Below are 23,471 nucleotides of genomic sequence, written 5' to 3' on the forward strand. Positions count from 1 at the left end.
TTAACCTAGATTTGTTGAGCCTGGGGTCGGTATTTCTTCACAAACACTGATGGCATTTTCTTTTCTTAAAATAATAGAAGTTAAAAGAAAATAAAAGAAAGAAAGAATTGTGTAAAGAGAGAAGTATATTTTATGTGGCCTCACTAAAATTCCGTTTGGCTGCCTCCAGCGCAGATTTTCTTACCCTGACTCTGCCCTGCAGCTGTGAAAGGCCAGGAGTTTTCAAAATGAGGTTCAAGTGTGTGTCCTTGCATTCCTCTCGGGTTTTGAGTTGTCCGTTGGGCTGGTCCTGCGCTGGGCAGCTCGAGTGACTTTCTCTGATGGAGCTTAGCAGGCGTGTTCAAGATGTGCTTTGCAGTGGCTAGCGGGGAAAGGACTTGTTTTTTCAGATAATTACTTTTCATCTGTCACCTGCATTCACAGCGTCCTCTATCTGTAGGGACAGGGAATACATGCTAGGTAGTTTCATAACTAGTTGCAGGTTATTCTAAAATTGTGATGATAAAGTGATCCAAATTAAAAACAAAAAAGAGTACTAGGTCTCGCTTGCACCAATTAGCCTATCCTGTGGGACGGTGGTGTACTTTCCTGACACACTCGCTGTGCATGTCACAGAGAAAACAGCACGCCTAGAATTCACACAATGATTTTTCCATGCCTTCCTGCTCTTTTGGGGTAGAATATGTTTTTCTCAACCTGTCAGTGACCCGAGTTCTCACTTTGACATACACAAAGCAGAGTGTTAGGGAAACCTGTCCACAGTCACCCAGCCAGCCAGGGTCACCCGGTCGGCTCACCGCAGAGCCCAAATGCACGTCTGAGCGCTGTTCCTGCTGGCGCCCTGGCTCTGTGGTTTCGATGAGGGCTCAACCAGGACCTTTCCTGCCAAGTATTTGGACTGCAGAAGCACGTGTAAACAACACGTGCATTCCGTACAGGCAGCACCGGCCTGCCCAGGCCAGGCTCCAGCAGGAGGGGATGCCAAGGGCTGGAGTCCCAGGTGGCCTTTTTCAGTGCGGAAATAGAGGTGTCAGCGTGGCTACTATTGTCCACCAGCCCACGGCATCCTGAAGTGATGGGCGTGGGAAGAGCATACTGAGAAGGGCACGGTGGCAGCAGAAGGCAGAGCAGAAGAAAAGAGAGAGGAAAGGAGGAGGAGGAGGAGGTGTTGCTTCTTGGCTCTGGAGTTAGGAAGCTGGGTTCAGGTCTTAGCTTTATAAGCTGCCAGCTCTGACTTTCACTCATAGTGGGTAGTCTTCCCCAAATGTACTAGCGACAAGTGGCCATGAGCCGTCATTATCTGTCAGATAACGAAGACCTCGTGTCCTGCTGGTTCCCAGCACTGGTACTAGAGGCCATGTGGAGGGTTCGGCCTGGCTGTTTCAGCTGGGAGGTTCTGCTCGGTCACACAAAGAAGTGCGGAGATGGGTGCTCTGGGCTAATCGGAGGCTCCCTGAGAAAAAAGAGCTCCCTGGATCCTTCGCACTGCTTTTCTTGGTCGTCTGCATGTTTGCAGAGTGGCTGCTGGAGCTCTAGCTGCCACATCCTCATCTGAGGGAGCAGGATGGACAAGGGACCAAAGGAAAGCCCAATGTGTTCTTCACAAGAAGAATTCCCAGAAGTGCAACATTTGACATCTGCTTGGTCAGAATTTATCCTAGGCTCGGTTTAAAGAGCCTGGGAAGCGTAGATTTCACTGATTCCCCATTTTGTTTGAGCCTTTTGTGTGGATGACAGTAAGAAACACTGTGATTAGGGAAGTGTCCTAGAAACGAAACTGTTACTCACGATAGTGATGGTAACTCACATTTGAGGTACCACGGACTCCGTGCTTACAATTTCATACAAATATAGTGTGATTTTCACTGAATATAGTGTGATTATCCCCTTTTGGCAGAAAAGGAGCTGGGGCTAACGATGTACATGGTTTGCCCAGGGCTACGTCACCAGTGAGTAGTAGAGCTGGAGCTCACAACCACACGGCCTTCTCCAGATCCTAAGTGTTTAAGCTTTGAGTGCTTTATGTAAAGAGTTCTGAATCTGAGTGGAAGATGGAGCTGGCATCTCACAAAGCTAAGACGTGAACCCAGCTTCCTAACTCCAGAGCCGAGGAAGATACACCTCCTCCCGCCCTTCCTTTCCTCTCTCTCCTTTTTCTTGTAAAAAGTACACCGTGAACCCAATACAAACCTCTATTCACAGGCTTTGGCCCCACATTTCCCCCAGCCTTTGTTTGATTCTGGCTGATCATACCCTGCTTCTTTATTTGTGACACTGTGCAACATTTGTGTTGGCCAGGAAGCTGTGTATGGGAGCTATGGGCAACTTGTTACCTCCTTAGTAGCACTGTTTTGTAGGGACAGCCATAAAAGCTGCTGGGGGTCACGGGGTGGTAAGAAAGGTCCTTTTCCCAAAGACGGTCACAGGCAGCTCTTCAGAGAATGGGTTTCAGACAAGCCTGTTAACGTCCAATTAGGCCATGACACTCATGCAAATCACCACCGACCTAGATGTAGACACCCATTTGGTCCTTCTAATTACATGTGTCATTGTCCCTCTGATGGCCACCCGTCCCTGTAAAGCACTCCTGGGAAACTCGCAGAGTAAGTCAGCAATCTATTTTAGCACCTTTGTACTTTTCCCTTAAACAGCGCAGTTTGTGTCACTGTTAGTAATCACAAGTTTGTTAGTGTCAGCTTACGTAAAGAAGATGGAGACTCGGTTGCATCACCCATTATGGAAACTGGGTGTTACCGGGTCTGCCTGTAAAAATAATTTAATTCCTGTTCTATGACAGTTTGAATAGTGTCAAAAATAAAGAGCAAGGGTATTACGAGCCAGAGTCCCGGGAAGGCTGGGTGAAATTTGGGGCCTGAACCTGTCTCTACAGTTTTGTATCAGGTTCATGGTGCACTTTTTACAAGATTCGAGAAAAAACAGTGTTTCACATGACAGATCAGAGATAAGAACCCATCAGCCAGGGTAGAGGCTGATGACAGCATCTCACACAAAGTCTCCACTGAATCTGTCACTGTGCTTGGAAATCAGATACTAAGAGAAGGAAGTGCAAAAACTTCCTACGGTGTTCGTTTTTTTCTTTGCTTGGTTTTCCGGTGCACGGAGTGCTTTATGTAAAGTTACTTCTTTATAAATTTCTTTATAAAAAATACTGTTCTTTTATGTCACAGCTACCTATAAATTATTTCTGCCCCCTTTCCTGATTAGGTACATGCAGAAATGTTTTGCCCCATAATGGGAAGGTGATTGCTTCCCATTGGTGTAAATGTACAAGCCGTCTCTTTATTCATTCCTGGCCGTTTATTCATTCCGAACACGTCAGGTACTTTATGTTAGCTGAGCTCCATCCGTTTGAGAAGTCAGTTCTTTTTCGTGCTTAGGTCACTTGTCGTATGTCATTGCCAGACACTGCGTTATAGATCCCGAGCCTCCTGGCTGTCCTAGGCATCCTTTTCATCTTTAAAGGCTCGGTTAACTTCACTCGATCATGGAAAACTTGCAGTTTCTAGTTGTACTTGAAATAGTGGGTCTTATTATGACCTTGAGTTAATTTTACTTGGAAAATTTACAACTTTTGGCCCAACCATAATGATGAACAGTACTCGTGTAGAGTTTTATGGTTAAACAAATGGAAATGCCGATCTGCACTGTATTCTACCCTTTCTGTATCACGGAGGTAAGTGCTTTATGGTCATTTGAGATTTCAGGCCACCACCCTGATGTTAACATGACCGACACAGTCCCTGCCTCCAAACGCGGTGTGGGGGAGAAGGCCGTGTGTGAGTGGTTTGTAACAGGGTCCTGTGCCAGGTCAGTGGCTTAGAGAAAGGAAGTGACTTGGCCTGGGTCACCACTGGAACGTGACAGGAGTCTAGTGTGTACTAGGTGCCTGAGCTGCATGGTCAGGGTGCAGAGGGACTTGGCGGGTCTTGCAGAACTGTGTGTAGCTGTTAGCCTCTGACCGGGGTGGTGATGTAATCAAAGTGGAGAAGAAATGTTTGCACAGTAAGGCGAGAGCCCGTGGGTAAAGGTGGCAGAGAAGTGGACAAGCTCTGTGTACTAACTGTCAGACATAAGAGAAAGCCCTGAAGTAACAGAGCGGTGTTCAGGCCAGCAGAGGACACATAGAGGATGTGGTGGCGGACTGCACGGGAAGGAAATCGGTGGCTGATGGGAAGTACCCAGTGCCAGGGACGCTGTCAGCTGGGAGCCCCAGGAGCCTGAGAAGTCCAGAGCAGCCGGCCACAGTCCTTGCGGTGCCTTCCAGCAGCGGAGCTTTGGGAGCGTGTCCAGTGGTGGTTTCTAAACCAGGCCCAGGGTCCCCGCTTTCCCTCTGCACCCAGCCTCAGCCTGGGCCCGCCCTGTTCTGCTCTGTCCCTTGGTGGGAAGAGACCCAGCAGCCTGGAGGTGTGGGAGAGCGGGGCTGTGCGGCCCGGCTCGGCCTGGCGCGTGGGGACTGGGACGGTGCTGACGGGGACCCTGCCTTGCATCCTCCTAGGCATTTTTTGTGGACCACAACTCCCGGACCACCACGTTCATCGACCCTCGGCTCCCGCTGCAGAGCAGCAGGCCCACGAGCGCGCTGGCCCACCGGCAGCACCTGACCAGGCAGCGCAGCCACAGCGCCGGCGAGGTGAGTGCCGCGGGCCGCCTGTGCCCCTGGGGACGCGGCGGCCTCTTGTCGTCCTGGGCTTGGCTTTGGGTTTCCAATGCGATCTGAAGAGTATCCATCACCCAGAGGCTGGAAAGCTTTGGGTTGTTGATGGCTTTCTGGAAGTACAGCCTTAGTTAAAAATATAAAAGGTAGAGCACACGAAGAAGCAGTAAAGAGCAGCATTTTAATTCAGAGGAAAGTGAGGGGTTGACGATGTGTAAGAGACGGCAATGGTAAGCTCTTTTGCACGCCCACGGTGGAGTACTACTCTGCTGTAAAGAAGGACAAACTCGAGTCATTCATAGGAAAATGGACGCACCTTCAGACATAATGCTAAGTGAAATAGATCAGACACGCTGGCGTAAATATTGGACCGCTTCTCTGATACGACAAACCTAAACTGTAAATATTTTTTTAAATGAAGGGTAGATGAAAAGAAACGGGGAGAGAGATCTTTTGCTAATGGAAAGGAACCAGGAGACAGAGGCAGGGGCAGTGGCACAGGGGAAGGATTTGTAAAAGAACTCAGGTATGTCATGCTCGAGGGCCAACCATCTGCAAAGGATGTGGTCACTATGAATCACAAACACGTCCTAATGAAAATAAAATGAGAAGACGTGGATGTACGTTTTGGTGGGCTGAGATTCTGTTCGTCACAGGGAAGAATTTCTTGAGGTTTGCTGGCTTCTGTTAAAGCAGCTGTCAACGGTGCGGGCTGTGGAAGCTTCTCCAGTGTTCTTTCAAGCTAGACGCCGCCCGCCCGGTGAACCTGTGCCCAGGGAAAGCACGCTGCCCGAGAATGACTGGCAGCTGTCCTGGGCTCCGCCTGCCCGGGCCGCAGTGGCCCGTGGAACCACACGAGGGCGCTCCAGCGCTCTGACCCAAACACCGAGATCTCGCCTTTCCCTTCCTCCCTCCCTAGCCTGAGTGAATAAAAGGTGTGTTTCAGTTCCCTTCTCCTTAGGGTGGGTGTATGCTTTGAATGTAGTCACTACTTGATGTATGTGGTTTCTGAAAATTCCCGGAGACAAATAGAATTAAGATTCTTTTGCTGCATACCTTTTCTGTCTCGGTGAATATCATACTTTCAGTGTTCTACTGTAGGTCAAATATTTTTGTAGTGTTTCTTAAAGAAAAAAATTATGAATGCAATAAATAACTGGATTCAATTCATCAAAATTCTAGTCTTGGAATTTCCCCTCATGATTTATGCGCTTGCCCTAGTGCCTCGTGTGCTTACTGGTTTGGTGCAGACGTAGAATACACACAGGGAGGCCATATAAAAATGATATATAAATCTATTGCAGGGTGAGGTATGCGGCAAAATATTTATGTTTTATGAGTAGCTAATAAATCTTTACCTTGCTGTCATATAAACCATTAGTGGTGAGCTGGAGGACACTGGGAGCATATATCTTAAAAACAGAGCAGACCTCTCACCTTTGGACTGTGTATATATGTAGCATGATTATGACTCGGTGTGACCTTATCACATGGCCGGTGCCCTTTAGCCACTGACCTTTTCCTGACTTCACTCCGCGCAGCCCGGACCGACTGCCTTCCTGGGAAACACACGTAGCTTACTGCCCTTTCCTTTCACACCTTGTCCCTCAGGACTGAATTATTTCCATGGCCCAGGAGAAGCCTGTGGCAGGAGAGAGGTTTTAAGTGGTACATTAAAATGTGAATGAAGATTTATCTTCCTGTTGTTAGAACGTGGACTGTGGAACCCAGGGACCCCACAGACTCAGCGCTCGGCCTCGGCACCATTAGAGCTTGAGGGGATGTTCGCGGGGCGCAGCTGTCGGGCCGTGAGCACCTGGAAGCACTCCCCGTACTTCTCAGAGGGGCTGCTCCCTGCCCTGCGCTCTGAGTTCCAGAAATGAGATCTCAAAGGCCTTTGGCTGCTGGGGGGTGGGGATATGTGGTGGCACACCGACAGGAGGGAGACCACACAAAGGTGGTGTGTAGAGAGGCTAAATTCTGACTGACAGATGACCTGTAGCGAATGGCTGAACCTCTGAAGAGCGTCTGAGTCCGCTCCTCAAAGCCGAGGGGTTGGGAGAACCAGTCATGAGTCTTTCCAGCCACGGTCCTGCACTCCGATACTCAGACGCTCCAGTCAGGAGAGCTACTCATGTCTCCTCCCTCCAACAGAGTAATGCCAGAATCCTACCACAGTGTAGAGATACGGTGGCTTCCATTCTGAGGAATAAAAATAATTAACTTGTTTCTCTTAATAAGGAGAGAAAGTACAAAATCTCAGTTCAGGTGAATAAAGTATGAGTGAACGATCTCAACTGTTTTCTTTTTTAGTGGTTGAGAAAGACAACTAAGGGGCTGGGGATATAGTTCAGTGGCACAAGTACCTGCCTGGCAAGCACAAGGTCCTGAGTTCAATTCCCGGTACAAAAAAAAAAAAAAAAAGGAACACTGTCCCGAGAAAGACAGCTACTTCAGTAGCCTTTTTAGATGATTGTGGATTTTTTTTTCACTTATTTCTTTCCAGATGTATTAAGGTATAACTGGCCAATAATATAAACTGTCCATAAAGACAGCCACTCTAGAAATGGATGTCAGGTGCTCCCAGAGCTCAGTAAACGTTGCCTTTAGCTTCACTTGGAGGTGGCTTGAAGGACATTTTGAAGAAGGAGCAAGAACATTCTGGAAGGGTGGGCAAGCAGCTGGTTGTGGGGAGACTCTTGGTAGTGTGGAGGCCTTTGGAAAGTCCTCAGCAAACTTCCAGATGTCATACGAGAAAAGGATGGTGAAGGTTTTCCATTGGGCAGAAAGAGGAGCTTCCTATGAAAGGCACCAATTTAGAAATCCAGTGGGTAGTTTTGCTTCTTCTTCTCTGACTCTTTAACACCACGGTCCCCTGCTGCCTCCAACTCCTGGGCTACAGATGGCAGGACTAGAGGAGAACCAAAAGTAGCAGCAGAGCCTGCGGCACCCGGGTGATGGGTGTTCGCAGTTGTCTGCGTGTGTGTGTGAGTTTCTAAGCCCACAGAGGTACAGGAAATGGTTCGGGTGAGGGCAACTAACGTAGCTCCTCCTCCACACCTGCCACTGTGAGCTCCCGGACATGGGAGGCTCAGCCCGGAGAGCCGCGGTGCGGGCGGGAAGGGTGCGCAGGGTCGCCTCTGAGGTGACAGCACCCACTCGGGAGGCAGCTGCCTGGAGCATCCGCTCTGAGACTGGGAATCCCCTGCCTGCCTCTGCCAAAAGAGGGCATCTCCTGGTGCAGGGCCAGAGCATGTCCACCCCGTTCTTCCCGTGACTGGAGGGTGGCAGGTTGGGCTTTTGTCAGTGCAGAAGTTATTCCTGATTGACAGGTCTGCTCCTTAGCTCCAGAGCCTCGGCGATTACACGCGAGTCGAACCACTCTGTCACCTGTCGTCACCTCTCAGGGAGATGGTGCCTCCGCCTTCTCCCCTCCCAGCCCCCAGAGCAGGGCGTTCAGGGCCGCCACTGGCGCCAGTTCTGGTGGGTTGGAGTCTGCCAGGCTGGTTGCTAAGCCTTTTGCACAGCTGGGTTTGGGGTGTGGGTGGCTCTGTAGGTCTGTAAACGATGTTTGCCTCCGCAGGTGGGAGAAGACTCCCGGCACGCGGGGCCGCCCGTGCTCCCCCGGCCGTCCAGTACGTTCAACACAGTCAGCAGGCCGCAGTACCAGGACATGGTTCCAGTGGGTACGTCACCCTCCCGCGTCTGCCTGTGTTTCCTGTCCTACACCACGCGGAGCGTCCGCACAGCTCCTCTTGTCAGTTTATTTGCCCTGGATTGAGAGACTATTCCATTACCCCTAAGAAATGTCTAACAGAATAGAGGCTTCCATCTCGAAGGGCTTCAGTCTTGTAGACTTCTATAGGATGAGGCGTTTTCTGTGGAGAAGTATTAGCTTGTTGCAGTCAGGGAAAGACAACTTACTAACACAGCGTGGTACTCAACTATTATAAATCAGCATTTGGAGACGCATAGACTTAGGATATATTTAAACTGTGAGGCTGAATTTAAATGGTGCTTGAACATGTGGTGGCTTCACAAGGTAGCCAAGCAAAGACTCTTAAGGATTTTTGGAGCAAGCAGAAGGCAGCAAGAGCCTGCTGAACAATAAACTCATGCTAAGTGGATACAAGCATAAAGCTCTAAAAAACGGCTAACTGGTGTTGTAAAACTGATGAAGCTGAAGTAGATTTGTGGTTGTCAGACCCGCAGTCCCTGAGGCAAATGCAGTGGGAATACAGATGGAAGGCCACGGACGTCTCCTATGACTTGAATCAGAACAGATGTATACATTGTCTGTTGCTACTTTAAAATTTGTACTTTAAGAACACTTTGCCATGAAATGCAGCATAGTGCCCAGGACTTGCCGGGCGTGGTGCCTCACACCTGTAATCCCAGCACTTGGAGGCTGAGGCAGGAGGAGCACCACAAGTTCACAGCCAGCCTGGGCTACATAGTGAGTTCAAGGACAGCCTGAACTACATAATGAGACTCAGTCTCAAAAAAACCAAAGAAGAAAAAAAGTTCAAGAACCACAGACTAAAAACAAATCTAGAGTCAAAAGCTATCTACACTTTATTCTGTCATTACTAATATGACATTAAACATGGCACATATAATTTCAAAGTGTTGTAAAATTGTTCCATACAAAGTTACCTAGTTTCTGATCATGAATGTAAATATTGATTCAATTTTATAAGTGCCTTCAGTACATATTAATGACATGTATATTTAGGCACACTTTGAGTTACACTGGAACACCATTTTGGCAGGCTTGTTAAAAATGTTTTATCCACATGTAATTAAAATATGTATGTACAGGCAGAATAAGGCAATGTAAAGTTTCAGATGGCAAATGTCACAGAATTATACTTCTTTTGTGTAATCATCTGTCAGTGAAAAGCTTGTATCTCAATCATATTTACAGAAAGAAGTGTTGACTGGTCCTGGATCTCTGATATTAGAGAATTCATGCACTCAGTCCGAGTTTTGTGAATTTAAATGCATTTATGCCTATTACTGATTACTAGTAATATAATTAACCTAAGTCATAGTAACAAACTGATAAGTAAGCAAATAAGTTTACAAACAAATAAGTAAACAAATTCCTTTTCTTGACAAAAGAGATATTAACAGAGCCCTTACACAACTGTCATGAGCTGTCTCTAAATTTCTTTCGCCATCCGTGAGTAGGAGGCAGCCTTGCAGATGTGCCTTGAGTATATGGGAGATGATGATTGTGTTGGCGTTGCCTTGGTAACGCGCTGTTTGTGGCTTAATGGCCTCGAGTTTGGGAATGTTTGTCCCCTGCGTTGTGACTGTAGCTATTACAGGCAGCTACTGCGTTTGGGGGGCACCAGGCTGCCTCCTTACCACTCTGACTGTCTTAAGATTTAACCAGAAAAGAGTTTTCCATTTCTGATTGTTGTCATTTCTGTGAGGTTTAGTTAAGTAAACTTAAAAAGGCCGATATTTAGTGTCTTACTGGTAAACTTTTCATTTGATAGTAAATGTGGATCATTACATGAGTTTAATAAGAACACTTAAGTAAACCGCACTTCCCGGGTCTAAGGCCAACAATCACGGAACAAGTTAGATGCAACTGGAATGCCCGCCTCTGTGATGGCAGCAGCGGGATGGTTTCAAACTATTCATTTGAGTGCAAGGAATATTAATTAGAGAAACAGATTTGTAAAGTGTGGCTTTACATGCACAAAGCTAATAATAGAATTTTTAAAGTTATCATCTTTTCTGATTGTTTTCAGCTTACAATGACAAGATTGTTGCATTTCTGCGTCAACCCAACATCTTTGAAATTCTGCAGGAACGTCAGCCGGATCTTACCAGGAACCACTCACTCAGGTAACTAACTGTGGCACTGGGACCTGACTGAAGCTGCACAAGCTCCAGCCATTAACTCTTGGTAATCAGTTTATAAATTCACCCTTTGCGACATTCTTTACGAAGCCATCTGATGTACAAATATTTCATGTCACTAACACCAAGTCGTTGTGGCCCCGGCTTCTCTTGGTTAAATGTAGGAGTTCAGCAAGACTAAGCAACCCAGAAACCCCTTTGAAGAAGATATATGAGAAAGCAAAAATTCACCGTTAAGAATGCACCCTAGATGTGCAGATTATGATGAAAACAGTAAGACACCCGGTTTTCCAGTGTAGCTTCAGTAAACAAAGTAACAGTTTATTGACTTGAGATCTGCAAAGTCCTCGACTCTGGATTCACATTTTTCCATAATAAAAACCACAGTGGAACCCAGACAGGGCGCTCATTCTCTTAGAGTCCAGCTTTGCGGCCCGAACCTGTCTCGTAAACAGCTCCTCCGTGCTTCCCTCAGCGCCTCCTGCTCGTCTTCCCCGGCAAGCTTTCCTCTTCTCAGGTTGGCAAGAAGGGTGTCTTTCTTCTGAAACTCAGGGCAAGTTCTTCTTCTTCGAAATCGTTTAGCTCCGCTGTGGACTCCTGGTCTCATGGGCTAGGCTAGTGCAGTGCTACCACAGTTCATGAGCTTCATTCTTTCCACGGATCTGGTCCCGAACCAAGTCAAATTTCCCCACACAGAAAGTTCAGGGTCGGCAGATGGAGCATTCGTGAATGGGAGCAAAATTTAGCCAGATGCTTCTGTTTGTGAACCAAGCTGTTTGCAAACAGAAGCATCCGTGAACCGAGGTTCCGCTATATTTCTCAGTCTCTGTACGGGGCGTCCGTTGGGATGGAAAGCGGAGTTTCTGTTCAAGATCTTACATGACCCAAAGCCTGTCTAGTCAACATGTGCCTTTACTAGTAAAAATATGTTATCCTGTAAAATATAAAGCCCCAGCCAGATGTTGTGGCACATGTCTGCAATCCCAGCACTCTGGGACGCTGAGGCAGGAGGATCAAAAATTCCAGCCCCGTGTTAATGACTCAACAAGATCTCACCTCACAGTAAAAAAAGTGCTTGGGATGTAGCTCAGTGTAGAGGCCTTGGCTTCAATCACCGTTACAGGGGAGAAAAGTCTCACTCCCGGCCCCCTTCCCTTCTCTGAACCTATCCTCCTACCCTTTACCCAGAAATTTAAATCAAGGGGTCTGGAGTAAAGCCCAGGCATTATTTTCTTTGAATCTCTCTATATCATTTTTATGGCACTTCCAGGTATAACTTCCAGTCTAGACGCTGTTGATGATTAATCACATACTGTATCAAACTGTTCTTTGTACTCTTTTTAGTATTTGGCGTTCATGCTTTAATTTGATCTTTTAAATTTGTACGCTTTATTTTCCAATTAGATTATATGAATAATCTAATAATATGCAAATACAAATTTTATCCAACTCATTATCCTTTTCCTTACTAATCCAGTATCTAGAGTAGTACTTTGCATACAGTGAATATATAATAGATTGTTTGTTTGAAAATAAATTACCAGATATGACTGTGATTTTCTCAGTTTCTCATGTCTTAAAGTTGTTATCACTTTTACAACTTCTAAAGGCTAATATTACACAACACTTCAAGTACATTACAGATGTTGCTAATAAAGAAATCCTGCTCTCATACAGCTAACATCAAACTTTACCGTGACTGCTTTCCCCCTTCAAGCTGCATATTCTAGATCACACACAGACAAAGTAAAAATAAAAGTTATCTAAGTGTGGATTTTGAGGTTGTTTATTGTGGCATCCTCTCAGCAGGCCGTGGTCCCCTCGGGAATCTTGTGCAAGATGTTTTGGTTAATGAAGTTGCAGAAATGAGTTTCTCAGTGGTCTACTTACCAATTTTAGAGACTCTGAACCTCAGAACCAAACAAACAAAATTCTTCCTTTTTTCACTGATCCCAAAATAAAGAAAGCTCTGTTTTCTCTGAGTCAATCTCATCCAGCCACAACACCCCTACAAGCGCAAGCACATGCACACACATGTGCACACACATGCACACACACAGGCCCCTCTAGTTAATATCTTGCTCTCTGAATGTGCCTCAGACTCCACAAAAAGAGTGAGAAACAAGAAACTCAACAAGTTTTCCCACTTTGCTCTGTACTGCACATTATAACTTTAAACAATTAGCATGTCTTTAACACTGTGCCTTTGGGGCTGTTAGACTATTGAATTTACCTGAAATCGATCATTGTTCTCTATGGATGTGACAGAGCCTTAACAGAGTCGCACTGGGGATAGCTGCAGGTGCGGTTGGGAGCTTCTGGTTTTATTATTTTCTTCCTGCTTTTTAGAGTATTATGAATGTCCAATCTCCTGACAGTTGCGGAAGATCTTTTATTTTTTAGTGGGATCCTCAGTTAAACACAGTCTTTCTTCTAACGTAGATCTCACATGGTGATATCTTACTAAGAACTTACTTGATGGGCTTTGAAATATGTATGCATCTCTTTATCCTTTTAAAAAAGCTTCACAGAACTTGACCGGGGAAAGCTAATGCAGCTGTGACAAGTAGGGGGAAGTAGGGCTTAAACCAGTGAGCTAATGCCTCTCCTTTTACCCAGAGTATGGATCACACCACACTTTCATTTTCTGAAAAGTTTTTTTAGCAGTTAGGCACTTTGCTTATCATAGCAACATGAAGGGGAAGTTGTGTATCTGAGGGAACATTCTGTTTCATACAGTTACGAACTGCATCATAAGGAATGTTCCCACAAGTGCAAGGGTGGAGCACCGGCTGGTTTTATTAGTCTGTGTTGTAGTGGTATTTGTGATAACACAGTGCATTGGTCACCTTTTCATCACTCTTGCAAAACGTGTAATTAACTCATAAAGGGGAACTTTTATTTTGGCTCATCTTGGATATTCTGGCCCCTGATCAGGCAGACACAATGGTTTTTACGCCTCTGTGGGGGATTTGGGCAGCAGTTTGTTTGGCTTGCAGGCTCAGCGGGGTCAGTCCACGGCTGGTGGCTCCACAGCAGAAACAGCACTGCAGACGCGCCTGGCAGAGAAAGTTGCTACCTAGTGGCAGCCAGGAAGCAGAGAGAGTGGTAAAGCCCGGATGAGAATGCACTCTTTTTTTTTTTAAATTTTTTTTTTTTTAATTTTAAAGAGAGTAGTAAATGAGCAACAAACAAACAAAAAATAGAACAGTAGCAGCATACCAGCATCACAAATATAAACACATCAAAGCAAGAACATTTAAAGTGATACAGGGTTTCAAGACAAGAGAGTGCACTCTGGCAGGCCACATTCCAGCGACCCTCCTCCAGCCGGGTGCCACCACCTAAGAGCACACTCTGCCGAAATCTCATCTGTCCATCCATAAACCCTCTGATGCTTACAGCACCCTGTGATCCAGTCACCCTCTGCACAGGAGATTTTGAGGGGACACTTTAGCTCTAAACCCTAACACCAGTGTAGCGTTCGGTGCAGTCTTTCTTATCTCCGTCACAGGCACTAAAATAATCATTCTTGTTTCCTCCTTAATAGAACGAGGAAGTTTTTAATGTTTTTCTTTTTTGTAGTTTCTTCTAAGCCAGCAGGTAGCAAGCTTTTGGTTTAGATGGTATTCATGTGTAGCTCCTTCTCCCTTGAAATGCCACTGCATGTATTTCCTGTGGAACGGCTGTGGGTTTTCATGTGAGAGAACCTGGCCTTTACCCTCAGCGGCTACGCTGAAATCACTTCTGCTGACTTCCTCTGTCATGCAAGTGTGAATGCTACCAAGTTATTGTCGTTCTTGTGATTCTCTCCTTTCTTAATCTTGGAAGAGGTTTACTGCCCCAGTTGGGAAAGTCAGCATCAGGTGTGCCCCCTTCTGTAGAGCGGAGTGCGTCTCCGTGGCCTGTCGCACCGACTGCCATTCTCATCAGAAGGCCACAGCCCCACCACATGCTCACATGCTGTGACATGAAGACAAGAGTTGAAATAACAAGGCCTAATTTGAGCTCTAATTACAAATGTAGTCATTTACAATAGCTTGTAAGACTTTGTAGGTGAATATAATGCACCCAAGTTCAGTAAAACTTGTAGTTTTGCTGTTTGTGCAATAGTCTGTTGTGAGAAAGAACCTGAATGTCATAAACCTGAACTGAGCTGAGGATTTCCTCTCTTCTGCCATTACTGTGTCCAGCCAGTAAACCTACTGCAGGCCAGGTCCGGTCTCCCCAGACATCAGCGATAATTACTTCGGGCACGAGGATGCTTCTTCTCTGACTGACATGGAAATTCCCTTGCCACAAGAATGTGATCTGTTGTGCTTTTTGTTGCCTCGTCTCCAGAATGTGATCTGTGCTACTGTTCTATTGCATAAATCAGGCCATTCTGCATTTCGTGTTATTAGTAAATCAGTTACTTGGAGGCCAAGAAAGTCTGAGCCACAAAAGGCAAACGATGTGTGTTTTTAGATTCACCAGGTTAGAAACAAGAGCGCTCAGAGCTTCTGTAGCTTCCATCATCCTATTTTGAGAGCCTTGTAGCTTTGTTGTAACTCAATTTTACTCTTAATTTAAAACATATTTCCCCATTTTAAAATGATCAAACAATGCAGAAGGTTATAGAACTTCTATAAGCTGGCTGATAATAAACTCCGGTGTTCAAAATTTGTAACCTATTTCTTGTCCTGTTTATAGCAAATGAATTTTTCTACATTTAATAGTGGGCTGAAAATATTAATATCAGTTAAACATCTGAACTCCTTGGTCTAAATAGCATGAGTTTACTTCTGCTTATCCTGATGAATTTTCTTTTTCTTGTTGCCAATATTGGAGTTTTTCTGTTAATACCTGTCCAACCATCTCTGAGTCCTTCTCTGATTTGTTTATTGGTCATTCAGATGCCTGGATTGCATGACAGTCATCTGATCTTTCTTATACTAACTTAAAATAGGGTGAAGTCCAGATGGAAATTGTCATTCTCCAGTGGACCATTAGCATAGGCATAATTATTGAATTAAAAACATTAGGTGAAAGTGATTTATAGACATCACAGAGGAATGGTCATTGGAAAGTGCTGGTAGAAGTCTGGCTCTTTCTGGAGACCAGCAGTCATGACTCTTAGAAATTAGGAAGGTATTTACTGTAAGAGTTTAGATTCAGGGTCAGACAGACATGGGTCTGGCTTCTGCCTCTGCAGTTTACTTATCATTGAATGCGGCATTTAACAGCCTTCCAAGGTGATGCCCTGAAACGATAGGGTGTCTAACTTTGCCGTATTCTTCAAAAGATTAAATTGCATAAGAAACACAAAGCACTTGGTTCTTTGTAAGCATAGTAAGCATACAATAAAATTACATTAATATATTAGTAGTCACCTTTCATTCTTGATTGCAGCACAAGCACTCAATGGAGTCTGCCTCTGAAGTTGTTCTAACTTTCAAACCATTGGCCCGGAGAATGATTGTACAACCGCACGAAACCGTGTCACCTGAGCATGTGATTGAAGTGCACCGAGGGCTGCTCTAGTTCCATGATTAGCTTCTGCGTAGGAGGCTTTGTAGGGCTGTTTGCACAGATTCCTACAAGAACTGTTTCTCTAAACTCTTACACATATCCAGCGAGGCCAGGGTGGCTGCTCTACACTTAGACAGAGGGCTGAGCGAGGATCACCAGAAGTTCTGAGGGCCAAAGCATCAGGGAGAAAAACATCCGAAGCCGTCCAGAGGTGCATTAAGACATCACCTTCCTGTAGGCCTGGTGAGACGAGTGGCGTTTCGCTCCCTAAGACAGTAAGAAACACAGATTTTTTAGAACCTGTTCTAAGTGCTTCCTAATAAGCATTTTTTGTGGGATTTTTGGTATGTTTCTTTTTCAAGCAAATTTACAAGGAGTGAGAGTATAATTTCAATTATTAAATATATTTTTAAATGAATACTTGTTATCAAATATATAATATTTGTACCTCTAGTTACAGACTCTAGTATATCCTAGATATTAATTCCTCACAATAAAGATGGGCTTAGGGTCAAGCTGTTGAAATGCCTTAGGAAATATGTATTTTAAGTAGGTGCTTTTTGCATGATAACCAAACTCCTTTTATAGAGTCCAGAATGGTTTTGCTGGAACGTGGTACCCCCCCACCTGCGGAGAATACCTTCCAAGACTGCCAGGGGATGCCAGGGACCTGCAGAGGAATGAACTCTGTATAGCTTGTGATTTTTTTCATGTATATACACACAGGATGAAGTTTAATTTATAAATTAGATATAGTAAGAAATGAACAACAATAGCTACTAGTAAAATGGAACAATTAGAACAATTATAATGAAAGTTATATGAAATGTATCAATTTTTAATTTCTGGAAATTTCTATTTAATATTTCTGGACTACAGTTGACCATTACTAACCAAGATAATAGAAAGTGAGATAATGGGTCAGAGGGAACCACTCTATACAGAATTTTGCTTTATTGAGAATCATATTTCTCATCTACTGCATTATGAGAAATGCAGGCCTTTCCCAGGGATTATCTCTTTGAAATTTATGGCATTATTTTGATTTTATGAAGAGACCAGTTTCTTACCTACCATATATCACAGAGATGCTCAATAAACGTGTGGGATGGGCAGACAGCTCGGTGCGAATGGCCTGTTAACAGCAGAAATAGAAAAAGAAGTGGCTCATCAGAAATCCAGCTTGACTCCTCTTGGTAGATCACACTGTCTGTTGCAAAAAGAATAAATCATTGTGAGGCCTGCCTAATAATGTACTCAATAGTTTAAATTCTTCAAGTCTTACACGGGCCCTGGGCTAAGTATTTTATTTGCATTCTATAATTGTGCTGAAGGTGAGGAAACAAGCAAAGAGAATTAAGCAATTCTTAGTTTGTAGCCTGGAGATGATTTATACCCACTTACAACAAATTGTACTCTTAATTTTTCTGACTCCTTTGAATCCCTAAGAATCACATAGCCGTAAGGACCTAAACGTCCAAATGTAACCTGTATAATAGAGGTAGAAGGAAAAGTGAGCTTTTCTAGTGCTTGGCTGTCAGTAAAGTCAGAGGGCGCCCGCTGCCTATAATGACGAGTCTGAGTGGTCAGTGATCATCTTCCCTTCCTGACACTAGATCACGGGGAAGTCACTTCTCTAAACTGCCCTCAAGCAGCTTGAGGGACTTGTGTCTGTAATGTGTCCCTAAGCTGAATCTGCAGGAACCTGAGGGCGCAGAGTGTAGAGCACGTGCCCATCTTCAGGTTTCAGGGAGAGTATTTCCTGTGGGAATTCCAGCCTGAGACTGTGCTCCTTGTCCTCGGATGATCCGCTCGCGTTGGTCTCCTGCGGGTGGCTCCGTGTGTGGGAGGAAGTGGTTGCACAGCCTAAATATTGTGAATCTGAGTGACAGCGCTAGCTAGCGACTTTTTTCCTAAACTGCTGTGCCGTGCAGTTTAGCACTGTGTTTTAAGTTGTGGGTTTTCTTACTAACACATTGCCTCTTAAAAAAAAAAATTGCTGCTTTACCTGTCTTTGCACTTCCCTCGGTGGACTCTGGTTTAGTAAATCACTTGACGTCAACTTTCTGAGTGTCTTTTTCCCCCTGCCACAGCAGAATGTGATAGCGAGATTGTTGATCCCAAACACGGAGTGGAAGGTGAGGAGGAGACCTGTTGTTTGGGCACCCGCGGGTCATGTTTTCGGCTTGTCTTTAGCCAAGTGGTGACTGTGTGCGCAGCCCAGTGCCGGGAGCCAGAGACGGGGGAGCAGGGGCTTTTGCCCCCCACAAGTTCTGCACTGCAGGGAAATCAGCATCCCCATCACCACCCTCTAGGATTCAACACATTTCTTCACGCCACAGATCCCTTCTAATGCCATGCGTTAGCCAGTCAGCCTGATAAACATCTTCAAGTAAGGCTCAGACATCCCCAGGCAGATACATCTGCAACAGCGTTTCTCTGACTAATGAACTCAAAACCCCTAGTGAACTCATGGAAATTTGAGTCGAAGCTGTTCTTTTCCACTCTTAAAAGCAGAAGAAATCTTGCAAACCCATCACGTTGACTTGAACCACGTATCTGTATTTACAGATTTCTTATGCTTACAATTTTTATAAACTATAAGCCAGAAGATACATGAATTAAGTAAAAATTAAGGAAATGAATAGCATTTGAATGAGTACTTCATGTGAGGACAGTTTGGTTTGCAGAAGCCGAAGTACTGATGTTGAAACCGTGGTCAGTGCAAGGGCTTATTTGTGTTTTTTGTCGCTGCTGTTTGATCTGGTTCATTTTATTTCGCCTCTCATGGTCCATCACGTGTCTGTGGCATTACACTTGTCACCATGCTCCCTTCGTATCTGCTGATTCCTTCTTTTATGAAAGTTTGTTTGATGGTGTTTCCCCAAGTGCGATACTGAGGAAGAACTGGCATGGGTGGGATCCGCCACCACCTTCCCTTTTGCAGACTGCTGCCACGCTGCTGTTCTTGGGAGAAGTTGTGATATCTTTCGTGCATTATTTAGCATAAGTGAATAATTTACTTTTATAATCTGTTTCTTCTGTTTTCTCTTTAGCCTGAGGCTACTTACGTTACTTAGTCCCATTCGATCCTTTTCATGGTGCAAATTGATGTTGCACCAGGAAAACTGTCCTTCTGTTTTTTGGGAGAACTATGCCTGTGGACACACAGGGACTGCTTCTGCCCCTTCACCAGGGACAGCCAGAACTGCCCTCTCTTGCTCACTCCCCACAAGTCTTTTTGAGAGAGGGTCTCACTATGCAGTTCAGGCTGGCCTTGAGCTGACTTTGTAGCCCAGGCCGGTCTCGAACTCACAACAATCCTCCTGCCTCAGCCTCCCTAGTGCTGGGATTACAGGTGTGCGCCACCAGGCCCGGCCCCATGAGTCTTTTCCTCTGCTTGGATGCAAACCCATAAATGCAGACCTGAAGCTGAGTCACGCAGCAGGGCTCAGACAGTGACATCTGTGTTACACAGATTCACTTCTGTCACTTTAGGCAGTTTGATCACAGCATGGAAACATGAAATTTAAAAATTCTTGCAGAATTCAGGATCCTGCCTGAAGATTTCTCATAGACAAAGACATGGGTTTGAGAAACACTGGTCTGCAGAAGATTGGGCAAATATCTGATAACCAGGGAGCAGTTCCTTTTTCATTCTCAGAAAAGATGTAACATTTCTGAGGATTTCTGAGACATCAGCCTATTTCTCCTTCTTCCTCCACCCTGAGGTGCTGTCTGGATCATCAAGAAAGTAATGCCCTTGTGTTACATGAGAGGACTTCACAAAGCGTCTCCTAGACGGCGTGCCAGGGTAGGGCCTCGAGAGTTCAGATCAGAGGACAGGACACTTTGCAGTTTCCCCTAGTATTGGAATTGCCTGTGACTTTCTCTCTTCTCCTGCGCCGCAAGCTCCTTGATTTCCTATTTTGTCTCAGCCCCTGTGGAGATCCCACTGTGTAGGACGGGGCTTCGCCCATAGGAGGTGCTCAGAAAACGCTCGCTGAGAATTGAGTGAATATTAGTGTGAGAGAGTACTCAGGGGTGTGACGTGCCCCAGGTGGTTCCAGTCCGCCCACAGCTGTCGCTGTGGCAGATTGGAGACTCTCCTCGCGTGCCTGTGGTGCGTTCTCCCCTGGAGCATGGCCCTTTGCCCCCGCCGCCCAGCGGTGCGTGGCTGGATGCAGTGGAGAGTTTCCCAGCTGGCACACTTCCTCCCCGCTTCCTTTCTGGGCCACATCATCCTGTGACTCAGTGGGGCAGTGACATTTTTCTTATTCACAGGAAATCTGCAGGCCATAGTCCGGCACATGCTTTTTCAGCCCATTCATAGCTCTCTTCAGTCCAGGCAGGTAGGAGAGAGCTCAGACTGTTTGCTTTTCGGTTTCATCCTATTTGCTGGGTTTCACTGTGAGGCTGAACTGTGCTGATACAGTGTGTTGGAGACAACTTTGGAGTCTCCCTGGTGCTACACGAAACCTCACAGAAGTACTTTGGTGAAGTAATTGTCCTTTTTTCTCCTAGGTAGTTTTTTCTAATTTAGCTTTTTGAAGCCAGTGTTTATATCTCTTATCAGAAAAGCCATTCAGCAGATAGTGGGCCTTCAGATGCATGATCCATTGCTGGAGGAAAGTGTCCTTTCGGGTTCTGGCCTTAGCATGAGCAGTATGTGTCCACCACTCACTTCTTCACAGTCTTTTAAAGAATATTAATCAGCTCTGGCAGTAAAGGATAGAAAAGAAAATTGGCCACTACTGAAGACTTAATGCTTCACATACCAACATATTATGTTAGAGGAATCCGGCCGGAAGAAAGTGAGGACTTAACTCTGTACCACGCCTCGTAAGCCGCATGGCTAAGAGCAAGTTGCTTTCTGTGAACTGGGGAATTTTCCATCTAAACAAGTAAATCTTGCCTTCTAGTTGGTAAGCAGTTTCCTAACTTGGAATTAGGAAATCTAAAATGCAGTGGAACTTTATGAAAATCAAGGAGAAAATCAAGATGCTCTATAGATAAGAACTAAATCTAAATAAAGATATCGAAGACTGATTTTTACTTAGTAGCACAATGGTCAGAATATATTGTCCTTGGCACTCAGAGTAAAATTAGGTGTCTTATTGGTATCCATGCTCCAATCAAATGTAATGGCGTCAGTACCGTAGATAATGCTATTTCCCCCCATCTTATAAAAAAGAATATGATGTTCTTTGAAATGGTATGAGGTAAATGAGAGAAAACAACTGGGAAAATTTTTATTAAAAATATATTCATGTGACAAGCTGAAAATAGTACCATGAAGGAAGATGACTCAAGAAAAAAAACACTGGTGTTACCTTTCTATCTGTGATAAAATAATGGTAGAAACCATGCTGTGTTCGATATGTATATGGTGTAAGTGTATATACGCGTACACAGGTATACATATACACACACGAGTATGTGTACTATCTGTTTCACTAACTGTGTAACTAAACAGTGCTTCAGTTTCTCACTTATTTAAGAAGCCATATGCTTTTGTATTGAAGTCATAAGGCATAAATACTATCTGATTCCAAAGATAAATCCTCAGGGAAACATTATATCCCTGTACCTCCCCTTTTTGGACAGCAAAGGACGAACCCTGCTTTTTAGAGGAAGTAGGAGTGCAGCTCAGAACTGTTGCTTAGGTGCAGGCTTAAGACTGGCCTTACCTCCAAGTGGATTTATTGTTTGGATTGCACTGCTTTGCTCGTGTTCACCCAGGCCCACCAGAAGCTGCCAGCCCAACTGGAGAAAGCCCAAAAAGAGGGCCAGACCCAGAAGCAGCAAAGCACCCATTAGCCTAAGAAAACGGGTGAACAGCCCTGCTCCATAGTGAAATCCCTAGTTCAGAAACGGGAACACTACCTGCGCCCAGCTGCCCAGCCGCCCAGCCGCCCTGTCCAGACTCCCACCCAAACTCAAAAAAGGTACAGATCACCACCGGTACTTAGGCAGCAAAATGTCCAGATGATCAAATCATCTCTCCCAAAGTGTTAGAAGTGGGAGGCATGGACGCTCACCAGATCCTTCTTGCAGGCAGGACCATGAGGCTTGGGGATGTGTGTTCCCGGGGATCACAGAGTGGCTGCCGCATGAGGTCCCAAGAACTGCTGTGGCCGTTACGAACAATGTGCGTGACCACCGAGTTATTTTCCAAAAGCCTATTGTATATATTCTAAGCTGTTTCTTTGTCTGGATAGGGAGAAGATCCAATTTATCAGAACAGAAGGGACCCCAGGATTGGTGCGCCTCTCGAGTGATGCAGACCTTGTGATGCTGCTGAGGTAGGTGACACTGGGGCCACTGGTGACAGCCCCCTGTCGTAAGCTATAGTGGAGCATTTTGGAAAATAACATGTCTGTGTTGGTAGCCTCAAAATGTCTCTTTTGTCCTTAGCAGCTGAAGGAAATACTCATGCTGAATTAGGGCGCTGCTCTAGCGAGCTTCGTTTACTTTGCATTTGTCGCCCCTGCTATAAAGGATGTGGTGTGGGGGGAACCGCTGCAGAGACCGATCAGATGTCCCACTCAGTGGACCGGGAGGGTAACCAAATAAGGTACTCATGGCTACCCCCCTTGGTGTTGAAAAGAGGGCATATTTATATTTTCTTTCCATTCTTTTCTCAAAATGTGCTTTGCGTCCTTCTGCTGATTCAAGGTATTATTTATTTACTTTGTGGTTTTGAGAGTTTAGCCTGGGGAAAGCAGATCACAAAGTTGAAATTTGGTCCTTCCACTCACTGCCAGCTTGATAGCCCTTCGTACAACCAACCCCCTGCATTTCCTTTTGTGATGGCTAGATTGGCTTTGGCTTTAAATTTTAGAGTAGTGGAGAAGGGAAACTGTCGGGTTTTCAGAAGATTTTCTTATTTTTAGTATTACCCCTCACAGGTAGGACGCCGGAGTAAAGGAATATTGTGCTCTGCCCCGTGCCTGGGACGCCCCTCACTGAGGTTGCCACGGCACCTAGGGGGATGCGACCCCAAGCCAATAAGGCTCTGTTTTTGTTTATCCCCCAGTGCTGACTACTGCACTCAGGTTTCTCACGAAGTTCTTGACCTGACCATTTCCTGCTCTCCACTCCACAGTTACCATATTGGTTGCTGTATTTTGACTGCTCACTTGATTGTCACCAAAAAGTTATTTCCCTTTAGTGTGTAGTTGAAGCACAACTGGAAAGGATGCAGTTACTCTCCATGGACAGCGCGCTTCCCTTGATTCCTAACAGCACTACGGGTCTTAGGCTGCCCCTGCCTCAGGCCATGGAGCCGGTTTTGAAGGCACCGTGCAGCTTGCTAGATGGCCTGTACACACCGCAGGGTGTTCCAAGTTTGGTTGGTGATAAAACAGTTAAAACCTTGTTACAAAATCCTGGGTAGGATGTAACT

General features: G+C 45.4%; 1 protein-coding gene across 1 annotated transcript in view; it reads left to right on the forward strand.

Annotated features, from left to right (window-relative positions):
• Window positions 1-23,471, forward strand: part of Hecw2 (HECT, C2 and WW domain containing E3 ubiquitin protein ligase 2) — a gene marked incomplete at its 5' end in the record, with an annotated part of 193,309 nt that overhangs the window by 117,771 nt on the left and 52,067 nt on the right. The window contains 4 exon segments of the mRNA XM_013512122.1: window positions 4,517-4,651; window positions 8,259-8,361; window positions 10,441-10,537; window positions 22,285-22,368. Coding sequence (XP_013367576.1) covers window positions 4,517-4,651; window positions 8,259-8,361; window positions 10,441-10,537; window positions 22,285-22,368 — 419 coding nt within the window.

Source organism: Chinchilla lanigera, unplaced genomic scaffold (assembly GCF_000276665.1).
Source record: "Chinchilla lanigera isolate Chin_1 unplaced genomic scaffold, ChiLan1.0 scaffold00002, whole genome shotgun sequence".
In the NCBI taxonomy this organism is placed as follows: Eukaryota; Metazoa; Chordata; class Mammalia; order Rodentia; family Chinchillidae; genus Chinchilla; species Chinchilla lanigera.